The 24,671-nt window shown below is 40.6% G+C and overlaps 1 protein-coding gene across 1 annotated transcript; it reads left to right on the top strand.

The window, feature by feature from the left end:
- The first annotated feature begins 481 nt into the window (after positions 1-481).
- On the top strand, positions 482-23,798 carry ciita (class II, major histocompatibility complex, transactivator). Its single transcript, XM_014982676.2, has 22 exons — positions 482-1,866; positions 8,941-8,991; positions 9,084-9,122; positions 9,213-9,293; positions 9,808-9,915; positions 9,997-10,056; positions 11,503-11,550; positions 12,353-12,577; positions 14,313-14,363; positions 14,468-14,578; positions 14,679-14,732; positions 14,829-15,046; positions 16,330-17,645; positions 17,788-18,321; positions 21,016-21,195; positions 21,277-21,348; positions 21,480-21,560; positions 21,647-21,730; positions 21,801-21,884; positions 21,989-22,072; positions 22,812-22,895; positions 22,972-23,798. The coding sequence occupies exons 1-22, from the start codon at positions 549-551 to the stop codon at positions 23,045-23,047; spliced, it is 4,959 nt and encodes a 1,652-aa protein (XP_014838162.2). The 5' UTR covers positions 482-548; the 3' UTR covers positions 23,048-23,798.
- The last annotated feature ends 873 nt before the right edge of the window (positions 23,799-24,671 follow it).

Genomic DNA, 24,671 nt, shown 5'->3' with positions numbered 1-24,671 from the left:
TAGTATTGAATCAGCTGACTGTGTTTTCATGTTGCATTTTGCAACAATGCAAATAATAAACTACTGTGATGATTTCAGTATTTAGTGTCCTTCTGCATCAAAGAATATCTGTTTTTGGTCTTTTTTTTTTTAAATGACAAAAAAAAAAAACCCAGCAAAATATCAGAAATATTTCTGAAACTAATTCCTATTCAAGTCATTTAGAATTTTTTTGTTTTTTTGTAAAGCAAAAAATAAATAAACTTTACATAAAGTAAATGAGAAATGGCTCCTGACTTCATAGTTGTGCAAGCTTTACAAAATTTCACTTCCAACTACTATTAATACCGCGTATGACGTTGCCACCTCCAGTCTGGTGCATGCATTCCCGTCGGTTCTGAAGCAGACCTCCCACTCCAACCACGAAACACCACCCCCACTCGATTTGAAACCTCCTCCTGGACAAAAGCAGTGTCCCTTTAAAAAAAAATACATACGAAATCTATCGTCTTGATCAGATGGCATCTCACTAACTGGAGCTGGATGCCTTGGCGGCCGGTGTCCACATCATGGCTCAGTTCGCCGAGGTCCTGAACCAGGTGAGGTCGGTCCTCACCGTGGCGCTGCCCGGTGAGGTTCACGCTCTGCTGGAGGGTCTGGTGGAAGAGGGGATCATCTCGGAGGCATACAGGAACAGTTTGAATCTGCACTGGCTCAATGATGGCATTGTGCCTAAATTCACGAGCAAACCAGGATGCGTCGAGCTGGATGAGAACTTAAACTCTCCAGGATCCGTGGCTCAGTTGGACCTCAACCAAGAACCGATGAGCCGAGTGAGAACAAGCGGATCGAAATCTCTCGCTGGTGACCACAATGTGGAACAAACAGAATCGGTCTCATTAATAGAGGAACCAAACAGCACAAGATTTACCCTGGAGAAGAACAAGTGGCTCCAACATGAAATTCTGCAGCGAAATCAGGAGGAAATGCAGGATTTATTGGAAGAAGTTCTAATGGACATGTCCTACTTCAACCAGGACCCTCTTTCCTCACTGTCAGTGTATGACTGCACTCTCAGATCCAGTGATGAAAAAGCAGAACTGCTGAGCGGTGCAAGGAGTGAGCCTCCTAGTGATAATGAAAGCATAAACATGGGGAATGAGGAAAGTGAGGAGGTGTGGTTACAACAGCTAGAGGAATCGGCCAGGAGGATTGCTGTTCCTCTGTGGCAGAACTGGGACAGAGGGAGAGGGATGTTGCAGACCCTGCTGCCCTGTGGGCCAAGCAGCTGCTCAATAAGCGACAGGATGATGCTGGAGGATGAAGCCCAGAGTGTCGTTTTGGACAAGGAGGAGGAAATGGAGCTTGCAGCCACTTGCAGTTCACTTGACACCTGCGTTGGCGACTTTGAGTGTGAAGAGCTGAGCTTTGCGTGTGACACAGATGCAGGCAGGTCAGAACGAGAAGAGCTTCACTTCTCTACCATCAGCGGGGTTGCTGTGTTCAACGCGGACGACTTCAGGATCCTCGAAGCGACAAGAAACGCCTCACCTGTTGAAGCCTGCGAAGCAACGGAGGCGGGATACATGACCCAAATACTGGAGGGCAAATTCGACGTTCTGTGTCCAGTTGGCAAGACGGCAAACAAAGTGGATGACCTGTTCTGTTTCACACCAGATGCACCATATCAACAATGTGGACCACAGTCAGGACTGTCTGAAGCCACTTTCAGGGACCTGCTACATTCAGATGTGCCTGAAGACAGCAGAACTGTTCTGCAAGATGCCTCTCGTTATAGTCTCGCAGAAGGATTAACAGATTACCTAGAAGATGCAGAAATGTATAACCAAGATGGAGAATTCCAAGAAAAGACGGATTTACATTGTGGTAAGTTTGTTCATCATCATCATTTAAAGTATTTGGGCTCAAATTACAGGTAAATGGGACAGCTGAGAGTTTCAACGTTTCGAATCATGAAAAAAGTGGTTTCGATTTTAACATTCCAGTGTTAGTATGGCTAGATCCTGCAATCCTCTATTCTCTGTCCTCTTGATCTTATTTATGTGGAAAACCAGGAGTTTTCTGTAAAAGCAAATATTCTATTACTTGTTGGAGAGCTTTTTTTTTTCTTCTCCTCTTGGGTATATAGGTACTTTCCATTTCCCCCCCTCCTTTTATCCAGAACCGAAAGTCTGCCTTCTGTTGACTTGTTAATCTGCCAGGCAGTTTATTTTTGGTGAACGCCTTGTGGGGATGGTAGAGTTTACTTTCAGTTTCATCTTGTGTCAGCGAGTGGTGGGCTATGACTTCTTAGATCCCTTTCAGTTTTATTCAGCTCTTGGATAATCTGTGATTCATAGCAGACTTTCTGAATTAAACGATTGTAGGGAAGTACTGCAAGGTTTTATCAAAGCCAGTGGCGTTTTAGGAAAGGTCGTCTGAGGACAGTAAAAAAAAAAAAAAAAAAAAAAAAAGCACAGGAGATCAACTCTTAGATTTTAACCATAGCAAATCCAGATTTTGTAAAACCTATTAACACAATTCACTAAACCGGGTTTTTGCAGGGGACCAAGTCCAAATAGTTTTGGCTCATCAAATATTTCCGGCATGCAACTCAGTAATGTGGATACAATCAGCTTTCCCATAAGTCTTCTGCTGTGGTTTTATTTATTCTCAATTGCACATTTTGTTGTTCACAAATAAATGAAAAAGATGTTTTCAGCACTGTTGTAAACATTAAGAGCTTAGAGGCAAAAAGGACGCTGCTAAAGGTGGACCGGTATTAGTTTGGGTGATCCAACCCATATAGGGAGTTGTTATCTTTGGTGAGCAAGCAGGGCAGGTACTTTCCACGCAACACCTGTGCTTAGTGTTATGTTAGGTCAGATGAACTGTGTGTGTGTTGTTGGGTTTCTTGCAAGAAATATGATCTTAGGAGTTCAAACATTGGTACCACTGTATCGAGAAGAAAGGAGACAGTGATTTATGATTAATAGTCGTTAAAACCTTTAGATGTTTCCCAGTTTTAAGCCATGTTTTTAAGCGTGTTGCCATGTAACATGAAATGAAACATTGTAATACAATTAGTCAAATAATCTCAGTCTTAGTCGGCCATATTCCTACAACTTCTGAATGATGGATTTAACTGAACTCCAGGGGATGTACAGTGCCGTAGAAATTTGTTTTGGTATCTTTACCATGACTAATACTTCTCAATAACCTTTTCTCAGATTTTCTTGTTGTTGTTTTGCATTCATGCCATAATTGTAGCCAGGAATGCTGATTAACCAGTGAGTGGACAGGCGTCTTTACCTAGAATGACTTGAGATACAATCACTGCATTTTGGCGATCTCCTTTACTAGCACTGACTGGTTGGACCTCTGTTAAATTAGGTCAGTTATTGTCAATGGAGTGGATGCTTATGCAATCACATCTTTCACATTACATAACTGTATGTTATTATTTTTGCAGAAATTAGTTTTCACTTTGACATTAAATGTGTTATTGTATTTTTTGTCACCTAAGCCAAATTTGATAATGACTGATTTTTTAAAAGCAATGAAATGGGTAAAACGGCCAAGGGGGCAGAGGTATAGTTTTTATAGGCTTTACAAATAACAGGTGTTATCAGAAAGATATTTAGCAATCCAATTCATAGCAATGGCTGCTTTGTGGGAGCAGACAGTGGATGATTTACACACTCGAGGAGTCCCTTTCAGAATTGTTTTCAAACATGTTGCAGGGATTTTGAGCAGGAGCTGTCTTTTCCAAGGTCGTTCCACATCATCTTAAGTGGATTTAAGTAAGACATTGACGCAGCCAATCCAAGCTCTTCATTATTTCTATTAACATTTTTTTCAGCCATTTAGTGATAGACTTCCTGTTTTGTTTCAGAACACCGTTTTACCTCGGGGAAAGCCGAGGTGTGTTTGACAATAACACCGAAAAGAGATAGCCATTGTATTCTGCCTGATTTCCTGCTCCCAAGGCTTTTAGCTGCCAGTGTGATGATGTCTTTGTTCTGGAATGTTGGGTCTCACTGTACTTAAAATAATAATAATAATAAAGGATTTGTAACTCTTTCCACAATAAAGGACAACAATGACTTGAGTTTCACTATAGATTTGGGGACTAATGTGAACTTTTAGCTTGATTTGAGCTTTTTACAATTCTACCGGTCGCACAGGTAATCAAGCCAGGCCATTGAAATTAAACCCCAAATCTATTTACAGTAAATGATTAACAAAGGAGGGCAAAAAGTTAAGTTGTAATTTTAATAAATAAAGATAATAATCTGAGCGTTACCTGTTATTTTCCTCGGTATCTTTGTCTGTTAAAGTTTGTTTTATGGGGTGAGAAAAAAAACTAAACAGAAGAAACGTGTAAGAGGACAAATGTTTTCTCACAGCACTGTGTGCAGTTAATCGACAGAGGGAGGTGTGGCAGCTTTGTTTGTTTTCCCCTCAGGTTTATTAGACTCGGTGCTGATGTATGCATATACCAAACCTGTTTTCAACGGCAAATTAAAGTATAGCTGCACCATGATTTTCTTTCTAGAGAGTTATTATTATTCATTTCTTTTATTTCTTGAGTTCTGTTGCCTCTGGTCTGGGACATAAAAACGAAAGTACGGTTATGCATGTGCACGCAGACGATGCGGTCTTGGCCCACCGTGGTGCAAACCAAGCCCCGCAGCTTGGCGTCCTGGTAAAAGTGAAAGCAAAAGCCCATACAACCGGCAGATGCTGTTGCGCCTATACGCAGTGGGGCTGCGGGTTATCCGAGGATAGGCTGTCTGGAGCGTTTAGTGTGATGTGTGGCATGAAATATGCCACAACATAGAAGAAAATGCAGCAAAATACAGGAGAGAGTTCAGAGGACCTGAGCAGCGTCCAGGGAGACTCGACAGGTAAATTCTTTGTCCTTCATATAACGGGACAGGTTGGGTGCGCATTTTCAACGTGCTTACGCATAGTTAGGGGTCTATGCATAAGACGTAAATATTTTATGCTAATTTTTGGGGGGTAATAAAGAGGAAAATATTTTTGCGTGACTTAAGCTATTTGGTGATTATAATGATCACATTAATTTCAGAAGTTTGTATTTATTTATTTATTTATTTATTTATTTATTTATTTTATTTATTTATTTTTTTTTACCTCGAATAATCCTAAATGCATAGCCATCATTTATTTTATTGTTAAGCCTGTTTAACTTTAAATCCAGAAGCACTAAAATGCGGACTCTATTGCGCATGTATGTAATCAAATTCTCACTCTGGCATGCACAGAAGCAACAACAATTGAATTGCTGGTCGTTGAAAGATGAGGGGAATTCAGAGACCACCTGTGTTTTCTCGTTACAACCCAGTCAAGGTGAAACTATAACATGGCGGTCGCAAACTTGCGCGTATCTAGTAAGTTGAGTGTGCACAGAAAGTTTTGGACTTTCCCTTTTAAGGATTTAGCTCTGCTCTTTATGAAGGCGCATGGCTGATACGAGCAAACAGATGCGACTTTTGCCCCTAAACTATTAAGAGTTTGACCGTCTGTTCAACAATCTGTAAACCCACATTTGGAGTTGATGTGTTGCTCTTCACACACTGGCAGCGGGTTTTATCGCTACGCAAGTTTTAAAAAAAAAAAAGTACACGCAAGTCCCGAAATTGGATAAACATGCACATATTCTTTGATTTGAAAATAATATTTCACGCTAATCAATGAGAAGCAGAAGGTAGAGGGAGATGTAAATAAAGCCTGGTTTTCACTTCCTGCTTTTGACATTAATATGTCGTGTGAGTAAACAAACGTGATGCTAAATTCAGAGCCATGCTGGACTGGGCTGTCAGGTAAAACCCCTTGCTTTTGATGAACAGCATCTCTGCTAATGACGTCTCTGGGTTGCTGGACATGAAGACCAAATTTGGTTGAGATTTAATGGAAAAAAAAAAAAAAGTGTGACACGTCTGTACTGCCTACATTTCTTCAACGCCACAAATACTTTTTTCTGACCTCACTGTCACATTTTAATTTAGAGATGTGAGCAAAGTTAGAAGTTGTTGCCTACATTGTGTCTCTTTGTTAGGCCATGACCACATGTTTACATCCATGCAATGCAATTGAATACTTTAAGGGCAAAAGTAGTATCCAAATGTATAGTTATACATTTATAACTATAAATGTATGGTTGAGTATTTTCATGCATTCTGGAGAGAATTATTTTTTTTGTATTACACCATTTTTCCATTTCTTTCCTATTTTTTGTGTTGACTCTCATAAAAAAAACAATAAAACAAACAAAAACAACTCTGACTGAACTTCATGTGGGATGTTGTTTATTGGAGTCATATAAGCACATTTTCTCACAGAAGAATATGGGTAGAATTAAAGAAATTACTTTGAATGGTCTGTTGTTAAAGTGAATATGAAACGTTAGCCATGTCAGGTATGAGTTAGCTCCAGGCTGCTCCAGTTGCTCGTCGCTGGTGGCAAAATTGATCACAAAATGATCTGCCCCCACTTTCAAACCCAATATTAAAAGCAAAAAAAAATAAAAGAATGTCCAACAAACGCATTTCCGTATATTTTTACTATTGACTTATTAGTTGTGAGAAATCAGATCAACATAAAGCTGCAAAGTGACTCTACAAAGATACTACTTTGATGAAGTGGATATGTGCAGGCTTGACCTCATAATGGTTTTATTCCCAGTCCATTTTCATCCTCTGCTCTTGTTTAATGATTAAGGACTGTTTACACCTTAGGGAATTTTATAAATCATTCTTTAAAAAGGAGATGCAGCAAAGCTTTGCTTATTCCAATCAGGGGAAGTTTCTGCGTTTTAATTTTCAGGATGGCTGCTGTCCATGAAAAGGACAAAAATGTCTGTGATGGTGGGGAAGTTCAAGAGAGGACTTATTATGTCATAAAGTCTGTTAACGAAATGTTTGTGCAGCTTTCAAATTACATATTCAATAGAAGATTGGTCACGATTTCAAGATAACGGCGGTAACTCCAAGTTCTACATGTACCAGTGAATTCTGGGTAACTGTATGTGCCCTCAATGAATTGTATGTTGAAGAAAAAGCATATTGCCTTACAAGACAACATCTTTTAGCCAATATTAAAAGGTCACATACGCAGTTTGGTGAAGATGATGAGAACCTCAGACAGTTTGATGAAGCGTGTCTAAAACTTCACAAAATTCACGTTTGAATGTCGTCTTTGCATTCATTTAAAGAGGAGTGATCATTTTCCGTCGCAGCTGTTATTTTGTCGTTAAACAGAGTCTCCTCTAGGGCATCATGTGGCACAGTGGTTAGAGGTCACAGACCTCAACTCAGCCGTCTTTTTTTCCTTTGCCACATATCTTCGCTCTAATCCCCTCTGTCCTCTTCCTGCCTGATTGCTAGTAAATAAAGGTGACTAGTGCTGAAAATATTCTTAAAACCAAAACAAAGTGACTCTCCTCTGATCAGTCATTGTGTATGCCAGGCCATTGTTTTGTTTTGGCTGGGATTTCTTTTTTTCTATAATATGGGGGGTTTTTTTGGTTTCCGTATAGATAAGGCACTGACTGAGACTGGCATTTTATAGCTTACCTGTCCTGGCATGCCTTATAGTCTCCTATCCAAGTTTCAAAGATCACCTGTTCTGTGTGATCTTTATAGGGTGTGGGTGTGTTTTGGCTTTGTACTGGCTAAATCGAAAGGCAAAGTTCAAGGTGAGATCGAGATAAACAGGAATGGGAAAAAAACAAAATACCCCGGAGGCTTTATTTCGTTTCCAATAGCCACATTCGGATATTTTCAAACAAACGCCTATAAGCGCACAGTCGTGGCCGTAGACAATCGAGGTCTCTTGAAGTTGGGGTGAGTTTCTGCTTCCGAATAATTCTTGGCCAGAGTTGGACGTTGTTTTCGCTTTTCATTTATCAATAAAATGAAGAATTTGCCTTTCAAATTTCAGCTGGGTGGATCTTCGGCGCAGCCTTACCACAATGCAATTTTAGGCATGTAGGACACAATTGAAAATGTATTGGTATTTAATAAATACCGTTGTATTTATTTAAATTTTGGTACTTTCCTGAATCCCGTCATTACTTGTGCTCCAGCCTCCTCTTTTATTCCCAGCTGACTTTCCAAACATCCTTTAGTGTCCAAACGGGGATTCACAGTCTTTTTATTTTCAGTCTGTCCTTCATTAACCTCTTCATTGCCAACGTCGTCATATTTAGTGCTGTGAAGAAGCATTTGTGTCCCACTACGCTCCCTTGGCTTTTGCTTTTTTGTCACATTTAAATGTTTCAGATCATCAAACGGATTATTTATGAGACAAAGATAATCTGATTTCAACTATTCAGTCTACCCCAATGTAGAAATATGAAAATGTCCAATGTGTAAAAGAATTGATTTAGTAAGGGAGGCTCCATGGCGACTGCTGGGAAGGCCCACCACTGCTCCATATTTTCTCCATATCTGGGTAATGAATCCTCAGTCTGGTTGCAAATTCTTAGAAATGGGTGTGTACGAAATTAGGCCAAGCTGTGGTAATACATTAAAAAAAAATCTTACAGAAGTGTTCAGATTTGTCTGTAATGCAGATAATAAGCTGAGTTAATACACTTTAATGCATAAATTGCATTGCACCTTTTTGTGAAGAGGCTTGAGTATGTCTGTAGTTATTTTCTGTTGGAAACATTTCTTACTTATCAATATGGCCGTTCTCAAAGATAGAAAGAAAAAGAAGAGACCCGTCCCACTGGTTGGTGGTGGTTAGCAGAGCTGGTTTACTCGGTAAAGTGAGTAGAGAATTGCATCGTTGTCATCCAGAAATAGTTCGTGTGAGAAAATGAGCTCAGCCAAACCTGTCTGTTAAAGCGTCTTTTGTAATGTTTTTAATTGGCAGACTTACTCTTCAGCCTTTGTGTTTTTCTTACTACTTCTGTGTTTTGGTTGTTAGATGCCAAGATGCAAGAAAACGACCAGGATTCCTCGGGCCTGTTGGATTTGGGTTTGTAGTTTTGATTATTTTCCACCAGTGTTTTACAATATGCCTCCTCCTTTTTACATTAAAACACTCATTATCAAAAATTATGGTTTCAGGTCATATAGCGGACCATTGCTGGGATGATGAATATTTACGTAAGTAGTAAACGTTGACGCTTTGCGGCTTACCTTATTAATTTTGCCCAATTTTTGAAAATGATTCTATTAATAATTATTTATTTGCAGTTTCTCAAATCTTCAGTTTCTCAAATCTGCTCTTCAGTCAAGATCTGGGGCCTGACTGCCTTGATGAAATCACCCGAAACAGTGAGCATCTATTTTGGTTATTGTCTTGTATATAAAAAATAAAAACAAAAACAAAAAGCCCCCAAAAAAGAAAAGAATTGAGCCATTAACTCTTATGATGTGGTTGAGTTCAATATGATATTGAACTCATATATTCAATATCATATATTGAATATATATGATATATATATATATCATATATTGAGTTCAATATATGATATTGAACTCAAGCATAAATAAATTTTTGTTTTTCATGGACACTGCCATGGGGTCTTTTACTTCATATAAGGAATAAAAAATTTTATTATTATTTTTGTGAGGGTTATTATCTTTCACTTGTGTTTCTGACTGCTGCCAGAAACACCCTTTGCGCCAATTCCCGCTTTGAGTCTTCCAAATTCTCTAGAAACGATACACTTCTTAGCCGTCTTCTTCAGATCCCTTCTGAAAAGGCATGATAAAAACAGCCGTTCCTGTCTACTGTGTCTGCTAGCCGCTTCGGTGACTTTTACACTTCCCCTTCTGTGCTCTGCAGGTGACACTCCTGTGGCACTGGAGGCCTCTGATACCGCTAACCACAACGAGCAGAGAGAGCAGTGGAAGCCATCGGGCAAAATAAAGCCTAAGAGAAAAAGACAGAGAGGTTAAGGGAGCTCAAGTTTGGCTGTTCAGCAGGCCTGTCTGTAGTGTTTGCTCGTTTACATCTTAAATCTCTCTCTTCCAGATGCTCTGTCCACGCAGTGCACCAATAGAGACTCCAGAGTGAAAAGGCAAAAAACAACAGGTGACAGATTTCGTTGGCTGCTTGTGATTCTTTGTCTTTTGAGAAATGTTCACGTAAACATGCACACGGTCAAATAAATCGACTCATTGCGCATGGTGACACCCTACGTCTATCTTGATGTTTTATTTCTAATCAGTTATCATCTTTACAGTCAGTCAGATTATTCCAAAGTTCAGATTACTATGTCACGAATAAGTTGGGCAACAACTATATTTTTTTCTGCCCTCCTGTTGGTTGATAATAGGATAAACTTGACCTAGTAAGAATCAGACTTAGGCAAAGTTCCACATTCTGTGGCCTCTAAGTCATTATATAATTTTATGATATAACAACTTAGTGGCCTACTTTCTAATCAATTACAAAAAAATAACCATAAAATCACGGTCGCCAGGTAGACTGATGGCAACCATCTTTCTATCTGGTCATAGTGAATGAAAATAACGTCCTATTCAGTACAGGATGGCTGATTTAAATTCAGGCTGATTCTGAAATCATTTTATGAAACAAATAATATAGTTTTCCTGTTGACAGTTTACATGTACTTAATCTGTAATGTGACACTTCATTACTTTTTATATTGAAGGTGTTGCTGCAGTGCTAAAAAAAAATTCAGCTTGCATCGCTAGTAGCAGTTAGCAAGGTTGCCAAGCACACCAACTCCACTATTTTTCAGCTAAAACACAGTTAAAAATAAAAGTCAAAATGTTTGAATTTACATTGTATGGCTTTAGTTTATCATCAGCAATACTTTCCAGTTTAGCAAACCTCATATCATAGTTTGCGAAGTGAAGAAACTCTCTTGGTGAAAGGCTAACAGCTAGTACTTAGCCAGGCTTCTTTAGCTGATTTTAGCAATTTCAAAACAAGTCAAACTTTAAATGTTAGCATCTACGCTATTAACAAGTATCAAACTCTTTTTCAAGAGGCTGTTGCTAAGTTCTCTTAACCATAAAAAAATAAATGAAGTTACGCTAGTTGATCTTGTCAGCTGTGTAAATACACCTCTTAGACTGAGGCTCGTCAGTCTACTGTAAAAGCAAACACAAAATTTTGGATGTTATTTAACACCTGCAGCCTATCCCATGGATATGAACATGTTCAATTGGTTGGGTCATACTCCTCTGACATCTGGAATGATGTCATTTCCAGAATGATGTAATTTCCATCATTCCAGATGGAGTGTTGTACTTGTTGCTGGTTCGCTGTTGTCTACCTCAGTTCATAGGGTTCTTCCAATCACCTCTGCTGAACATCTCTTTTGAATAATTTCTGTTTTAAGCCAAAAATAATGTTCTTAAAAACCTATCACTTGATTTGATATAAATAAGTGATACCAAACTACTATTAAAGACAATTCAGGTGGCAACAGTCATACTTGGACCACAATTTATTTGGAGATTTATTTTGTTAGTCTGCAGCTGGCTAACCCCCCTGTGTTTTTTACAGAACCACCAAAAACCCAGGAAGAAACTGCTGAGCCACCTGCCATTCATGGTGAGTTTCTCATAGCAACTGAAATTATTTTGAAGGGAACTACATGAATTTCAGCGAATGGATATCCGCTATGCAGCACAGCCAAAAAACTAAAACTGTCCCCGCCACAGTTTTTTTTTTAGAACGTACATAATAAACCATCAAAACTTGATGTGACCTAGATTTCACGGGTCACATCAGCAGGCCACATCTATTCTGCAAACCAGGTACATGTTGTTTATCTGAGATACTGAAGGCTTAAAGGACTTCTACTGTTAAAACAACAGTATGGTTGTTTTTTTCTTTTTTTTTTCTTCTTTTATGTGATTTGATTTGATAAGAGCATCTATCTTGAGCAATAGACGCTCAAGATATCCTTGAGCGTCTATTGCTGGGATTTTAATAATGGAGCTTCTGGATCAGAGTTTCTGAAAGTTGGGTCAGAGCACAACAGAGGGCTGCAAGAAAAAGGAAGTTTATTTTGTGATCTGAGATGTGATCAATCAAAAGAAGAACTCTTCCACTGCTCGACTTCCTCTATGTTATTTCAGTTGTACGTGTTAGCATGATGTTAACAGTTTTAGGTGGTAATGGTCGTTTTGCTTCTATAACCCTGAAGCTTATAAAGATGACTTTATCTGATCACAGTGCACCTTTAGTGCAGTGCTCTAGCATATTTTTTTTTCTTTGTTTTGAAATTGGAATATCAATCCCTTGTTTCTTGTCATAAGCCTGCAGCCTGGGGAGGCTTTCTGCCCTCCCACACTGAACAAAACCTGTTTGTAGAAAACGGTAACAATCTCACCCTGGTGTCGTTTTGCAGATGCCGAAGCAGTGTCAGTTCCAGCAGAGTCTGTGGGATGCCTTCCCACCACTCCTCCGGGCAACCTGCTCATGTTCCCGCCTCAGTCAGCTAATTCCATTCCCATTCAGTTCATCACAATCCCAGACCCCTCTGCTTATAAAGTGGTCCAGCTATCCTCCTCCCCTCCTCCGCTTATTAGGCTCCCGCTCCCGAACACGGCTGCTACGCCAACGTACATCTTCGGTGAGTAAATCTGTGAAATAATACTGCATGTAAGGTCCAATAGTTAAGTTTATGGTGTTCAGTTTTAGTTGTACCCAAACAACACTGGCTGGCTGTAAATTTTGCTCACATTTTGCTGTGATCCTCTTACACAGAACTGAACCGGAACATTATTGTCAACATCGTGGATCTATTTATAGATCTCTGATTTGTAGCCAAAACACTTCTGACCAGCCAGGATGTGGACAAAAAAAACATATAAAGATATCCTTGAGCGTCTATTGCTGGGATTTTAACAATGGAGCCTCTGGATCAGAGTTTCTGAAAGTTGGGTCAGAGCGCAACAGAGGGCTGCAAATACTAAGGCCTAAAGATAATATTCACATATTTGTTATAATTTTCACAACTGATTAGGCAAATTAGTAGAATGCATGCAAAAAAAATTTCAGCTTTTTATCCTTACAGATTGCTGTTTTTTAATTTGGATCACTTGCAATGTAAGAAGAAGTCAGAGCCAAAACAATAAGATCATGTTTCATTTGAATGTTTCATAGCAACAAACCCGCACCCTTTTATGGCTTCCCAGCAAAACTTCATACAAGTAGAGCAACATTATTCAATTCACCTGCCAGGCACTGCCCAAGCATTCATACCATTCAAACGTTTTTCACACTTTGTCATGTGACAACAATACATAAAGACCTTATGTAATAGACCAGAACAAAACAGTGCACAGCTGTGAAGTGGAAGAAAATGGATAAATGGAAAACTGTGTCGTACACATATAGCTCTTCATACTGCTTAGAGGGCAAACAGCCTCATGCAGCAGACAGGTCAGGGTTAAAGCTTTGGAGACGTTTAAAGCAGCGATATTTCACAGAATGCAGTTCAGTCTGTCATCCCAAAACAGAAAGAGTACTACTACCAAGACACGCTCAAGCCTCTTTTGATAGGCAGCAGAACGTTGATCAGAGAAGTGTCCACTGACCCGAGATCCTCAGAACGTTGACAAAACACATATCCATGCAGCACTCAACAAATCTGAGAAAAAGAGTCCAGCAATGAACTTTGTGGGCTAAATATTGTGTGGCGGAAAGATTGTAATGCACATCAACCAAAACACACCATGAACAACGGTAATGGAAGCATGTTGATGGTAGGACTGATTGGGATAAATCACCGTAGAAAATCACAAAGACCCTATGCAACTAGAGCTGCAAGTGAATTTATTTCAAAGCATATTCATGTACTAAAATGGCTTAAATCTAATCTGGAATCTGTCACATAGCTTAAAAACTGATGTTCACAAACACTAACCTTCTAAATCGATCCCTGGTAAATCTGCAACCGATTATCTAGTAACATGACAGTTCGAAGAGATATTTTCACTAGATAAGGTTTTCATTCATATTATACCAGTTACGATTTTCACACGTCTGACTTAACTGAACAGGAAATATCTGAGAGATTTCACCAGTCATAGAGCATGTTGCTCACTTTGACCACAAGCTAAACACATAAGTAGAAACTGTACATGTCAACACAAACTTCTTACAACTGCACCCAAAGTTTAAAGAAAAGATGTAAAAAATGATCACTTTATGGGCTTGATGCAAACATCCCATTTGTCATTCATAATAGATGTGGATGTTTTTAACATACTTTTGTCCTTAGCTGTCTCAAATTCATCAGATGAATGTTAGGCAGCTGTTTGCAGTGAATAACCGCTGTCTTCTCTAATCCTGCTTCCCGTCAGTTCCTAATCCCTCTCCGACCCGCAAACGCCAGGTTCCACCCCTCTCTCCAGGTGAGCATTGCTTTTTATCTTAATCTTGGGATTAATCTTGAGACATTCATGTGCCTTTGTGTAAATATTAATCCGTCTGTGTGATTTTTCTCTTGTGTTTGTAGCGGACGGTGCAGTGGCGCCCTTCCTGATGAGTTCAATCCAGCCAGGTTCCATGTCGGACACAGCCAGCAAAGTCACGACCCCCCCTGCAGCTCCTCCGTCCCCCACAAACGGTAAGCTTGAGTGTGTTTCTCAGACCCTCAGTCCATGCTGGGTACATTTTTTTTTTTACCTTTCTACAACATAAAAACAACACAACTTATTTCATTTCAGAGGTATCCCCATGTAAGGAGTCGCCAAAGTCCCCTGTGGTTGTGGAAATTCCCCGTAAGTCTGCTTCTGCAACTTCCTCTCATTGCTCCCCACAATTATTATGCCTTGTTGAATAAATTGGCATTGGCTTCACTTGTTTTTCCTCTGCAGAGGCTGTGAAGGACTACATCCAGCAGTCAAAAATACACATGAGTCAGGTCTGCCAGGATATGGAGGCAGGCCTGAGGATGAACGCCCATTACGTGAACGTGAGTGTGAGCCAGAGAGAGATCGCTCGCGCTGGGAAAAACACGAACAGATGTCTGGACAAGGAGCTCATCATAACTGGAGACATAGACCGCCAGAAGAACTCCATGGGACAGAGTCAGGTAACTGTGTTTCTTTTATAGACTAGTAATTTAGAAAAAACAAAACAAAAAACAAAACTGTGAATTGTGACCATGACAAAAGTAAAATCATTGAGGAGCTGGACGTTATGGCTTAAAAAAATGAAGTAAGTAAGTGTAGTGGGATCCAGCCTACTGTCACAGATTCGCCTCGTAGCAGATTTTACTGTGGAACATAATTCCAGATGAGTGGAAAATTTGCGTATTTTTTCATTTAAATATTCTAAAGAAATTACATCTTGCAGTGCTGGAATACATAGGTGCAATGCTACTTGAGAAGTCAATGGCTGCTGATTACAAAGCAACCAATCCAGGAGTGCCGTTCATTGGCTGTACCCTCAAGAGCGACGATAAGCAGGAGAAGGTCTTCTGCTAAGACGGTGGGCATTTATGCATATTGGAGTATATTTGATAAAGTATGAGTAACAGTAGTAGACTCTTCAAGTATTTGCAGAAAAATAAATACCTACCTGCAACTTAAAATGATCAGTAAGCCTGCAGGAGAGAGCTTGGAAACCTGAGTGAGCTCTTGCAGCAGGCTGACTCACAAGAAACATGATTTAAGAGATGCAGCAGTAATAAATTCATTGTATCTAAATGGTGGCAAAATGCAATAAATTTCACAAGCGTGCTGCACCTACGGCAAGGATTAGGTGTGAGCAAATTCAGGAAGTTGCAAAATGAAACCGTAGAGTTGGCACAAGAAAGAGATCGCCCTTATGAGCCAGGAATGGTCAGGCTGAAGTCATACAGTCGACGCTTGGTCACATAGTTGTGGGACATTTGTTTTTGCACACACCCTTCCAGGTCCACAAAGCACACTGAGTCAAACTCCTGGGAAACCTCTTTTTGCAGTGTGTCGTGGTGTTTTTGCGCAGTTTACAGTGGCATTGAAATACATCGACAGATACAATATGGAAAAAAAAGACTGTTTACAAGCTCACAAGTTTGGAGGAGGAGGAAATAAGGACTGACGAGCTGCAAGATCTCATTTTTACTTTTCCACACCCTCTGGCATTTCCTCTTTAAAACTATCTATCCTGCTCTCGGGCCAAAAATAAAAAAAACTGTTCCTAGAAGTTGAGTTCTCTGAATGTTTTTCACATAAACAAACACGACTACCAAATTCTGACCGATCACACAATAACTCTGCATCCAGAGAGGGACGACGAAAAGTTGTGCAACTGGCGCAATTGCGACAATGAGAACCGACCCATGGCACTTTGTTCCTTTGACTAAACGAATGTGTGTTTGTCTTTTTTCAGATCTTTGACAGCCTGAATGGGAAACGCTACAACGTGCTGTTTGGCAATGCTGGCATGGGGAAAACAACCGTGATCAAGAAGCTGTGTCTCGACTGGTCCATAGACTGCATCCCCCAGTTTGACTTTGTCTTCCTATTAGACGGCAAACAGCTCGCTTTAACGGAGCCCGTCCACAGCCTCCAGACGCTGCTGCTCAGTCAGTCCTCCTTCGCTCCACGCTGCGCGGACCCTGATGGGGTTTACGCTCAGATCCTCGCAGCTCCTAAACGGGTGCTTATCGTTTTCGATGGGTTTGACGAGCTGCGGCACTACGAAGTCCTGCTCCAGACTCAGAAGAAGGAGTTGGTAGCCTCGCTGCAAAAAGACAGCAAAGCCCAGGCCTTCACGGTGAAGCAGCTGTTCTCCAGCATCCTTCAGAGGGTCCTGCTTCCGGGCTGCACGCTCCTCCTCGCCACCCGCCCGAGAGGCACGGCCAGCCAGTTGCTCCGGCGCGCGGACAGCTTTCTGGAGGTCTGCGGCTTCACTCCAGCGAACGTGGAGACATACGTCTCCCAATACTTCTCCGATCCTGGACTTAGGGAATCTGCTTTGGACTTCTTAAAAAGCAGCAGCTACCTGAACCTCCTCTGCTGGAACCCGGCTCTCTGCCACTTGGTGTGCACAGCTTTGGAACAGTGCAAAAGCGAGGCTGCCTTACCAAGAACATTAACTGCACTCTGTCACAAGGTGCTCTGCTTGAAAATGGAAAAAGACAGAGGAAGCACAGAGTCACTTCCTGAGGCCGATAAAATGAACACAGTTGAACCCATGGAAAATACAGACATTTCTAGCAATTCTCAGGGGAGGAGAGTACAGAAAAATAATCGCACAAGGCCCAGAGCGGTAGCTTGCGCTGCTTCTGGTAACCAAAGAGCAAGGAGGACGAAGGGACAGAAGAAACTGGATGAGGAGAACGTGTGCGAGGACACCATCAGATCAGAGCTGCTGTCCCAGCTTTGCTCTATAGCCTGGGAGGGGGTGAAATCCAACTCATCTGTTGTTCCCAAAGGACGAACTGTCTCCACCCAACTCAGAGCCTTCAGCTTGAGGACGGGCCTGCTGCTTTCTCAGTCCCTCATGAGAAGGACGCCTTCCAAAGGAGAGGAGACGGAGGGAGGAGGACAAGTTAACAAAGGGATAGAAGAAGTAGAGAAGGAAGAGAACAGAGAAAAGGGAGGAAACCCACAAACGTCTGATGAATGTGAAGATGGGATCCTGTTGTGGGCTAATCCTTTCCTTCAGAGTTACATGGCTGCTGTCCATTTGTCTTTGTCAAGGTAACAAGGAACTCTGGCCATAAAAATAAAAATTTATCGCCCACAGGCTTCTGCTGTTATTTTCATCTCTCATTATTTTCCTTTTACTTTCAGTTCTGTTTCTTCATTTCCCTCACCCAGTTCAATGTTTGTCTCTGCCCAGGTCTGTGACAGACCACTCCTTTCTCCAGACCTTGCCTTTCCAGATGGGAGCCAAAGGCCGACGGAAACCACAGAGGGAGGAGATGGAGCTGACGCAGCGGATCGCCGCAGGCCTCCTGTTCCACAACAGGACAGAGCTACAGAGTCTTCATTCATACTCGGAAACGGTCTTCAGGGACATGGTTGCCAGTAAGCAGGCTTTGGTGATGAAACACCTGGAAGGTCTGTGCTTTGGGGATTTGAGTTCAGCTCAGATCCTGGAGGCGTGCAACTACGTCTACGAAGCAAGTTTCACGCACCAAGAGAGCGGGACGGACACCAGTGCCAAAATGCTGACCCATCTGGCATCAAATCTCCCTGAACTCCTAACATTTCGGGGCGTTCCCCTCAACCCGCCAGATGTGTTCACAGTGCAAAACGCTCTCAGGGCGGGTGGAGCTGAAGGCAGGAGCTTCTGTTTGGATCTGGAAGACTCTGGGATACAGATCTGTGGACTTAGGACGTTAGTGGCCCTCAGCAACATCAACACATACAGGTAAAACTAACTTCTTCCCAAAATGATTCAAAATGACCAATTCAAGAAGTGAAATCATTATAATTTGTGTAGTCCCACACTTTTCAAATTGCAGTGTTTTGAAACTCAGTGTCTCTCAGGGGAACTTTTGGAATTAGTTATTTGTAAGCTTCATAAGCAAACGTCTGAAAATCAGCCACTGTCCTCTCCTGCTCTCCCATGAGAGAGGTTTGACCTGATAGACCGGCCCACCGGGTCACGTCTGCACGTCTGCAGTTAGCAATAGTCGCCTCACTCTTGCCAACTCAGCAACTTTCTTGCTTTATTTAGCGACATTTCAGAAAAAAAAATTGTTATAGGCCAAAATCAGAATCATCGGGTCAGAATTTTTAAAGATGGGCAATCAGTGACCGGCCAAAAAAACTGCAATCGGTGCACCGCTATATTAGATTTCAATTAAGAGGGATGCAGATAATGTTACATCCAGAATTTAAAAGGAGAATCCAGAGCATCGCTACCACCATGCTAGGCTAAAGAGTCTCACAAAACGGTTGCAGCTTGCTTTTTCTTTGACCCGCTTCACAATATCGTCTCAGCCATTAACTTCTTCAGCTTAGATTTGAAGTTTAGTAGAAACAGAGGCAGATACAGGACTGTGGGAATGATTATGATGGGATCTGCAGAGCCCACATATACATCGTCATTGTTTTTCATAAGTACAAAGTCGTTTTAATGTCTGCTTTGATTCAAGTTTTATTATTCTAGCTTGTCCCGAAAATGTGCACGGTAAATGCAAATGCAGCATAAAATGTTAATGTTCAAAAAATAGTTAGGTTAATGAGGACAGGGGTGATGTTTCATCCAAAACTTTCAGTTCAAAGCACTAGCAGTAACAAGTCAAAGCAAATAGCAAACATAGATCAAATGTATGTTTTAGTTTTATTTACCTCCTGTGGCTGAACTTGAAATTACATTAAATCCAAAGTTCCTACATTCCAAGTCCAAAGTCCAGTCGAAATAGTTTAATGAAATGCTAACTACCGTTAGCAATACAAGCTAACGATATACTGTAGCAGGCAAAGTACTGCTTGAAAGTACTAACTGCTTGACGTGATGACAGAATACCACAGCTGTCATAGCATTTTATTTGATTGGTTTTTGAGGTTATGTTGAGAGAAAATCTTTCCATTTGATAGAAGTCCTGAGAAATATCTTCGAATTTGGACTTTACCAGACTGCTTTGATTCTGTGGTCATTTTTGTATCTCCGTAAAAAAAAAAGAAACATGACTAACGGATGACGTTTAAGGAAAGTTCTGCCACTCTGTAACCACTACCACGCTGTACAGTAGTGCTTATAAAAATGTGTATTTGATAGGAGGAAACACATTTATGATTAAAAAAAAGGGTGAAGATGCAGCACAATTTTGCCACGGCTGTGCGGTTGCCGTACACAGGAGGAGCATGCTAGCATTTCCTGCCTGCGACAGAAGCTGAAAAAAACCACAAACAGCATATTAAAAGAAACGTGCTTCTGGATCTGTACAGATGTAAAACCGGATTCTGTGCTTTTGCTCTTTCGGTAGAGGTAGATGCTTAAACGGGGGCATATTCACAGGTGAAAGGAGAAAAATAAAAGTGGTCTCATCTGTCTCTAGCTTTCTTACGCCGATCTGTCACAGCCCAAGGATGCATGCAGAACTGAAAAACTGTGTGATGGTGCAGAAAGCCGCTGCGACTTGCATGAGGAATTGAAAACGGCTTTGTACAATATCTGTATGTCTCTAGATGAGAAGAATGCAACAAAAAATAGAATAAACCTTTTGGTAGCTTAGAAGATTCTAAGATAAACATCTGACAAATTTAGACATTTGGACTCAAGAAGGCCTCAGTAAGTTGAGGACACTGTAAATCTGCATTTTCGATATATTTGTGTTGAATTCAGATAGTACTGTGTTATTGTGTAAAAATCCGTCAGTAAGGTATTCGTTCTAGCTGGAGTCGATAGCTATATTTAATGCTTGAAACACGTGTCTGCACACCGATAGGTACAGTCAGATTACCTCAGTCTGACACATTTTGTCCGAAGCCACAAAACTACTTATCACCTAAAAAACATCTGACTTGGAGGGATATGGTTCTCTGATTCTCTTTGAGGCCAAAGAAAGGATCGAATAAAGAGCTGCAGTTGCCACGGATATCTCTTTGACATCGTTCAAGACGCAGACGAGCTGTGTTTGAGTAAAACCCACATGAATGTTGGGATCCTAGGTTTCTGATACGATCACTGCAGCAGGAGGGAAATTCTGGATGTTTTTGTGTTTGCACACTCGCATGCTGTTGCAGCAACTGTATCTAGGACATTTTGAGTTTGCAAGCTATTGCATAGATTGTCTGGTACGTCCCGGTTGAGCCTCCAAAATTGTTGCAACATAAATTCCAGTAATGATGCAGACTCAACCCAAATTGGTTGATGTTAATAATCTAAAAGAAAATGAAGAAGAACTTTGGGACAGTATGTCAGAATGCAATTATATTAATTTTTCAATGTTTAGATGAGTGAATTCTCTGTTTGGGTAATTCTATGCTTTGCTTTACTCTGGGAAATAGTTGTTTTTGACTTGGACGATAACTTGTCTAGTTTGTGTTTTTGTTGTGCCGTCAAGTTGAATCAAGCGTGTGTACATGTATAAAATGGAGCCTGCGCGTTCCTTAGGGCCTGCATAGCAGACGTCGTCACCCTGTGGGAGGAGCTGGAGAAGAGGAGCGACGAGGGTCTCCTGCAAGAAGCGGTGTCCAAGTTCAAGATCCATCCTCTGAAAGCCACTCAGGTCTGTCACATAGAGCACCTGGAAAGGCTCGTCAGCATACACACCAGCAAGAGGCTCTCGGACAGGTGGGGTGCAAAAGACACACACAGAGATCAATGCACGTTTGAAACGTTCAGTGTTTGATTCATTTTTATACTTAACTGCAGCTCCGACCAATCAAATTCCCTCCTGGCAGAAGGGGTGCCAGCAGTCAAAGAGCTGTACAAGCTGGAGTTTGAGTGAGTAACTTGGAAATATAACTCTGTGATGTAATTGGAACAGGACTGGAGAAAAATAGTGAAAGTAATACAAATAAAAATCGTATTGATGTCATCCTGATGGTGACAGTAACAGTCGCTCTTCTTTAAAGGCTTGACCCAGAAAACAGTCCCTTGGCTCTTCCCAAACTGTGGGACCTTCTCCCCGGGCTCCATAACCTGCAGCACTTGGAGTAAGTACACATATCCAAGTCGTATTTCAAGTCGCCTCCTCACACAAAACACTCTTCTAACAATCCCTTCGTCAAACGTCCTACAGCGTGGAAAACAGTAAGATCGGAGACAAAGGAGCAGAGAAACTGGCAAATGCGTTAGTCTCTCTTCACTCACTGGAAGTACTGAAGTGAGTCCATGTCTATCCCTTTCCTTCTTCCTTTTTAATGTTCTAAGCTAAACAAGCTCGTTGTTTTCAGTTTGTCCGAGAACTGCATAGGCGACCAGGGAGTGAAGAAGCTAGCCCTCGCCTTGAAGGACCTGCCCAAGCTGCACTGTCTGAGGTCTGCACATTATCTTGCATATTAACGAGTGCCTACACAAACATCTATAAGTGGCATCTTGTTTTTGAACCACAAAATTTCACTTCCATCTTTGTGGTCTCCAGTCTGTACAGTAACGTGATTTCCGACGAAGGGGCAGAGAGTTTAGCAGCTGTGCTCCCACACATGGCTTCGCTTACAGACCTCGAGTAAGTTTTCCGTCCCTTTCTGACGTCAGAAATGTTAACGCACAGGACAACTTATGGAAGTTTTGCTACGTGTGAAATGCAAAGCATACGGAGCTGTATGGGCAGCTTATATTTTTAGATAGTTTGATGAATAAGGAAGGAACTGAATCCAGTGATTTCTGCACTCTGACTGAATGTAATTTGCATATGAATTACTTGCATTCGGTTTTAAAAAATAAATCACATTATTTTCAGATAATATGCAAATAAAAAATTCTGAAAAGCAACAGTAATCTTTCCCTGTTAATTATTTAATTAGTGAGACAATTTATGCTGTCGCTTACACACACAACAAATTTTTTTGTATTTGTAAATTTTATTGAGATTTAGCTGTTTTTCTAAGAAAAATGGCTAAAAATTTAATTTATATTTCAACATCTCAATGGCAGCAAATATGCCCCTACAAAGTTATGATTTGGTGAGGCTGAGTACAAATGTATGCCGCACTTTTCAGATTTTTTGGTGTAAAAAAAAAAAAAAACTTGAAAACAATTCTTTGCCATTCTTCCTCCACTTCAAGAGTTTACACAACTTTTTATTTGCAACAAGTGAAAATGACGTTTGAACATGTGAACAACTTTTGCCTGAAAGATTTCAAGAAGCATCGTGTGTAAAAAAAAAAGTATTTTTGCTCTTTTAGGTCAGATGTTCCATGTTGATTAACAAGCTTTGTGTTTCCCTGTTTGTTCTCATTTGACAGCATTAAATATAACAAGATGACGGATATTGGAGCACAAAGTTTGGGAGCCAGTTTGAGAAAGTGCTCTAAAGTTAAGACTTTGAGGTGAGTCACGTTACTAAACATCACAAGTTTTTTTTTTTTTTATGCCCTTAACTCTGTTTGTCTGATCTCATCCCAGGATGTGGAACCAGTGTATCCCATATGGAGTTTTTGAGAGACTTAAGCAACAGGACAGCCGCATCCTCTGGCAATAATATGGTCCTTTAAAAAAAAGAAAAAAAAAAAAAGTTCTGCCTTGCACTGAATTAATCTGTCCTATGTATTCATGTGAACACTACCCTTTCAGTGTTCGAAAGCCTTTAAATCATGACATTAAGAGCATGTGAAGATTTGCACTACAATAATTAGCTGCTGTTCAGCTCTTCAGGTAAAGATTCTAGCTATTCTTTAAAGGAGGATTAATACTTCCACACCACTCAGGATCACCTGTGTGGAATGCTTTATATAAACCTTGCACAATTTTATATCATCTACATGGAAAAGCTGTTGTTTTTTGTTGTTGTTTTTTTACAATCATCAATGTAAATTTTTGTGTGTTTTTATGTGTTTGTTTTTTTCTGGTTGTGAGCTACAAGCTCATACCCTGGTTACTTTCATACATATACTTCTTTTAATTGTGGTGTCACATGTTTATTTTTTTCTACTAAATGCTTGAGGTTATTAAAAAACCTCCCTTCTATACTTCCTCTCCTACGAGTTTCTGTTCCCTGTTTGTACACAGACTGACCTTTCAGACAGGAGTGCTGCCTGCAGCTCTGTGTTTTTACGCGTTACACGGTCTCTTGATACTGCTAACGTCTGTCGCATTAGCAGTTGAACACAGTTGTGTTTGGATGAAATGTTACAAATGTGGAGCGAAATCTCAATGTTGGCCTGTGTGAATGGTGCTAACCTCTCTCCTGGAATGACACTCCAACTACAACATAAATGGATATGAAAACTGGAGCAAGTTGTGCTTTCATTTTTACACATGTAAACACATACTTATCTATATGTATTTTTATTTATTTATTCATCTTTTTCTCATCCAACTCTAGCTATTGTACACATTTATTCCCTCCGGTACATAAAGGAACGCCTCATAGAGCCATAGTGATTCATTTCTACAGGAGAGCGTATTTCTGCTGCTCTCTGGCGCGCTCTTGTGGCTAAAATGTGACATGACAACAGAAGCGTGTACATTTCTGGCTAAAAGTATGCTCCTGGTATTCTCTTTTTGGCAAAGTTGTTAGAGTTCATTTCAAATGACTGGCTTATTTGCACAAACTCAGCTTTGAAGCACCGTTTTGGATTATTCCATTATTGTTCTGTTACTGGAACACTCAAGTTATTTCTAAGCTTCAACAAGTTTCAAACTTGGGTGAAAAGATATTGCTTTGGACCTTCATGAATAACCTCAAATATTCAACCTCCTTATGAACTGGAAACCGGCAGGAGAGAGCAAGCAACAAAATAAAAAGTACCTGAATCAGAATGCGCAAGTTTAAACTTGACTGAAATTTGCTGCCGTGCGCATGAACGGTCCAAATGTTTTCTGGGGGATATTTATGTTGTCAGTGTATTTGGATGTGTCAGGACGAGTCTTACAATAGAGCACAGCGCTAGGTGTTAAACATTAAGCTGGTTGCATAATGCCGAGGAGTTTGATGAGCTACTATTGGTTCTGGTGAATTGCACAAAACAGATGGAGTAAAGAAAACAGACACTTGAGCTTCACCACAAATCAGCAGCTAGATTGTACAAACTTGGACATTGATGCTCAAACAGGACGATGATCCAAAACCTTCTGGGGACATTTTTGGACGATGCTAAAAATCT

Source organism: Poecilia mexicana, unplaced genomic scaffold (genome assembly GCF_051168715.1).
Source record: "Poecilia mexicana isolate PSO_F unplaced genomic scaffold, ASM5116871v1 scaffold_8, whole genome shotgun sequence".
Classification (NCBI taxonomy): domain Eukaryota; kingdom Metazoa; phylum Chordata; class Actinopteri; order Cyprinodontiformes; family Poeciliidae; genus Poecilia; species Poecilia mexicana.
Note: the sequence above shows the minus strand (reverse complement) of the source record. Positions and strands in the feature narration are given on the sequence as shown.

What these genes read in the sequence shown, in the direction of transcription:
- ciita (XM_014982676.2), top strand. Translation starts at nt 549, where the DNA reads ATGGCTCAGTTCGCCGAGGTCCTGAACCAGGTGAGGTCGGTCCTCACC. An exon ending in AAAGACGGATTTACATTGTG is followed by an intron (nt 1,867 to 8,940) that starts GTAAGTTTGTTC and finishes TTTGGTTGTTAG; the next exon opens with ATGCCAAGATGCAAGAAAAC. An exon ending in ACTCCATGGGACAGAGTCAG is followed by an intron (nt 15,047 to 16,329) that starts GTAACTGTGTTT and finishes GTCTTTTTTCAG; the next exon opens with ATCTTTGACAGCCTGAATGG.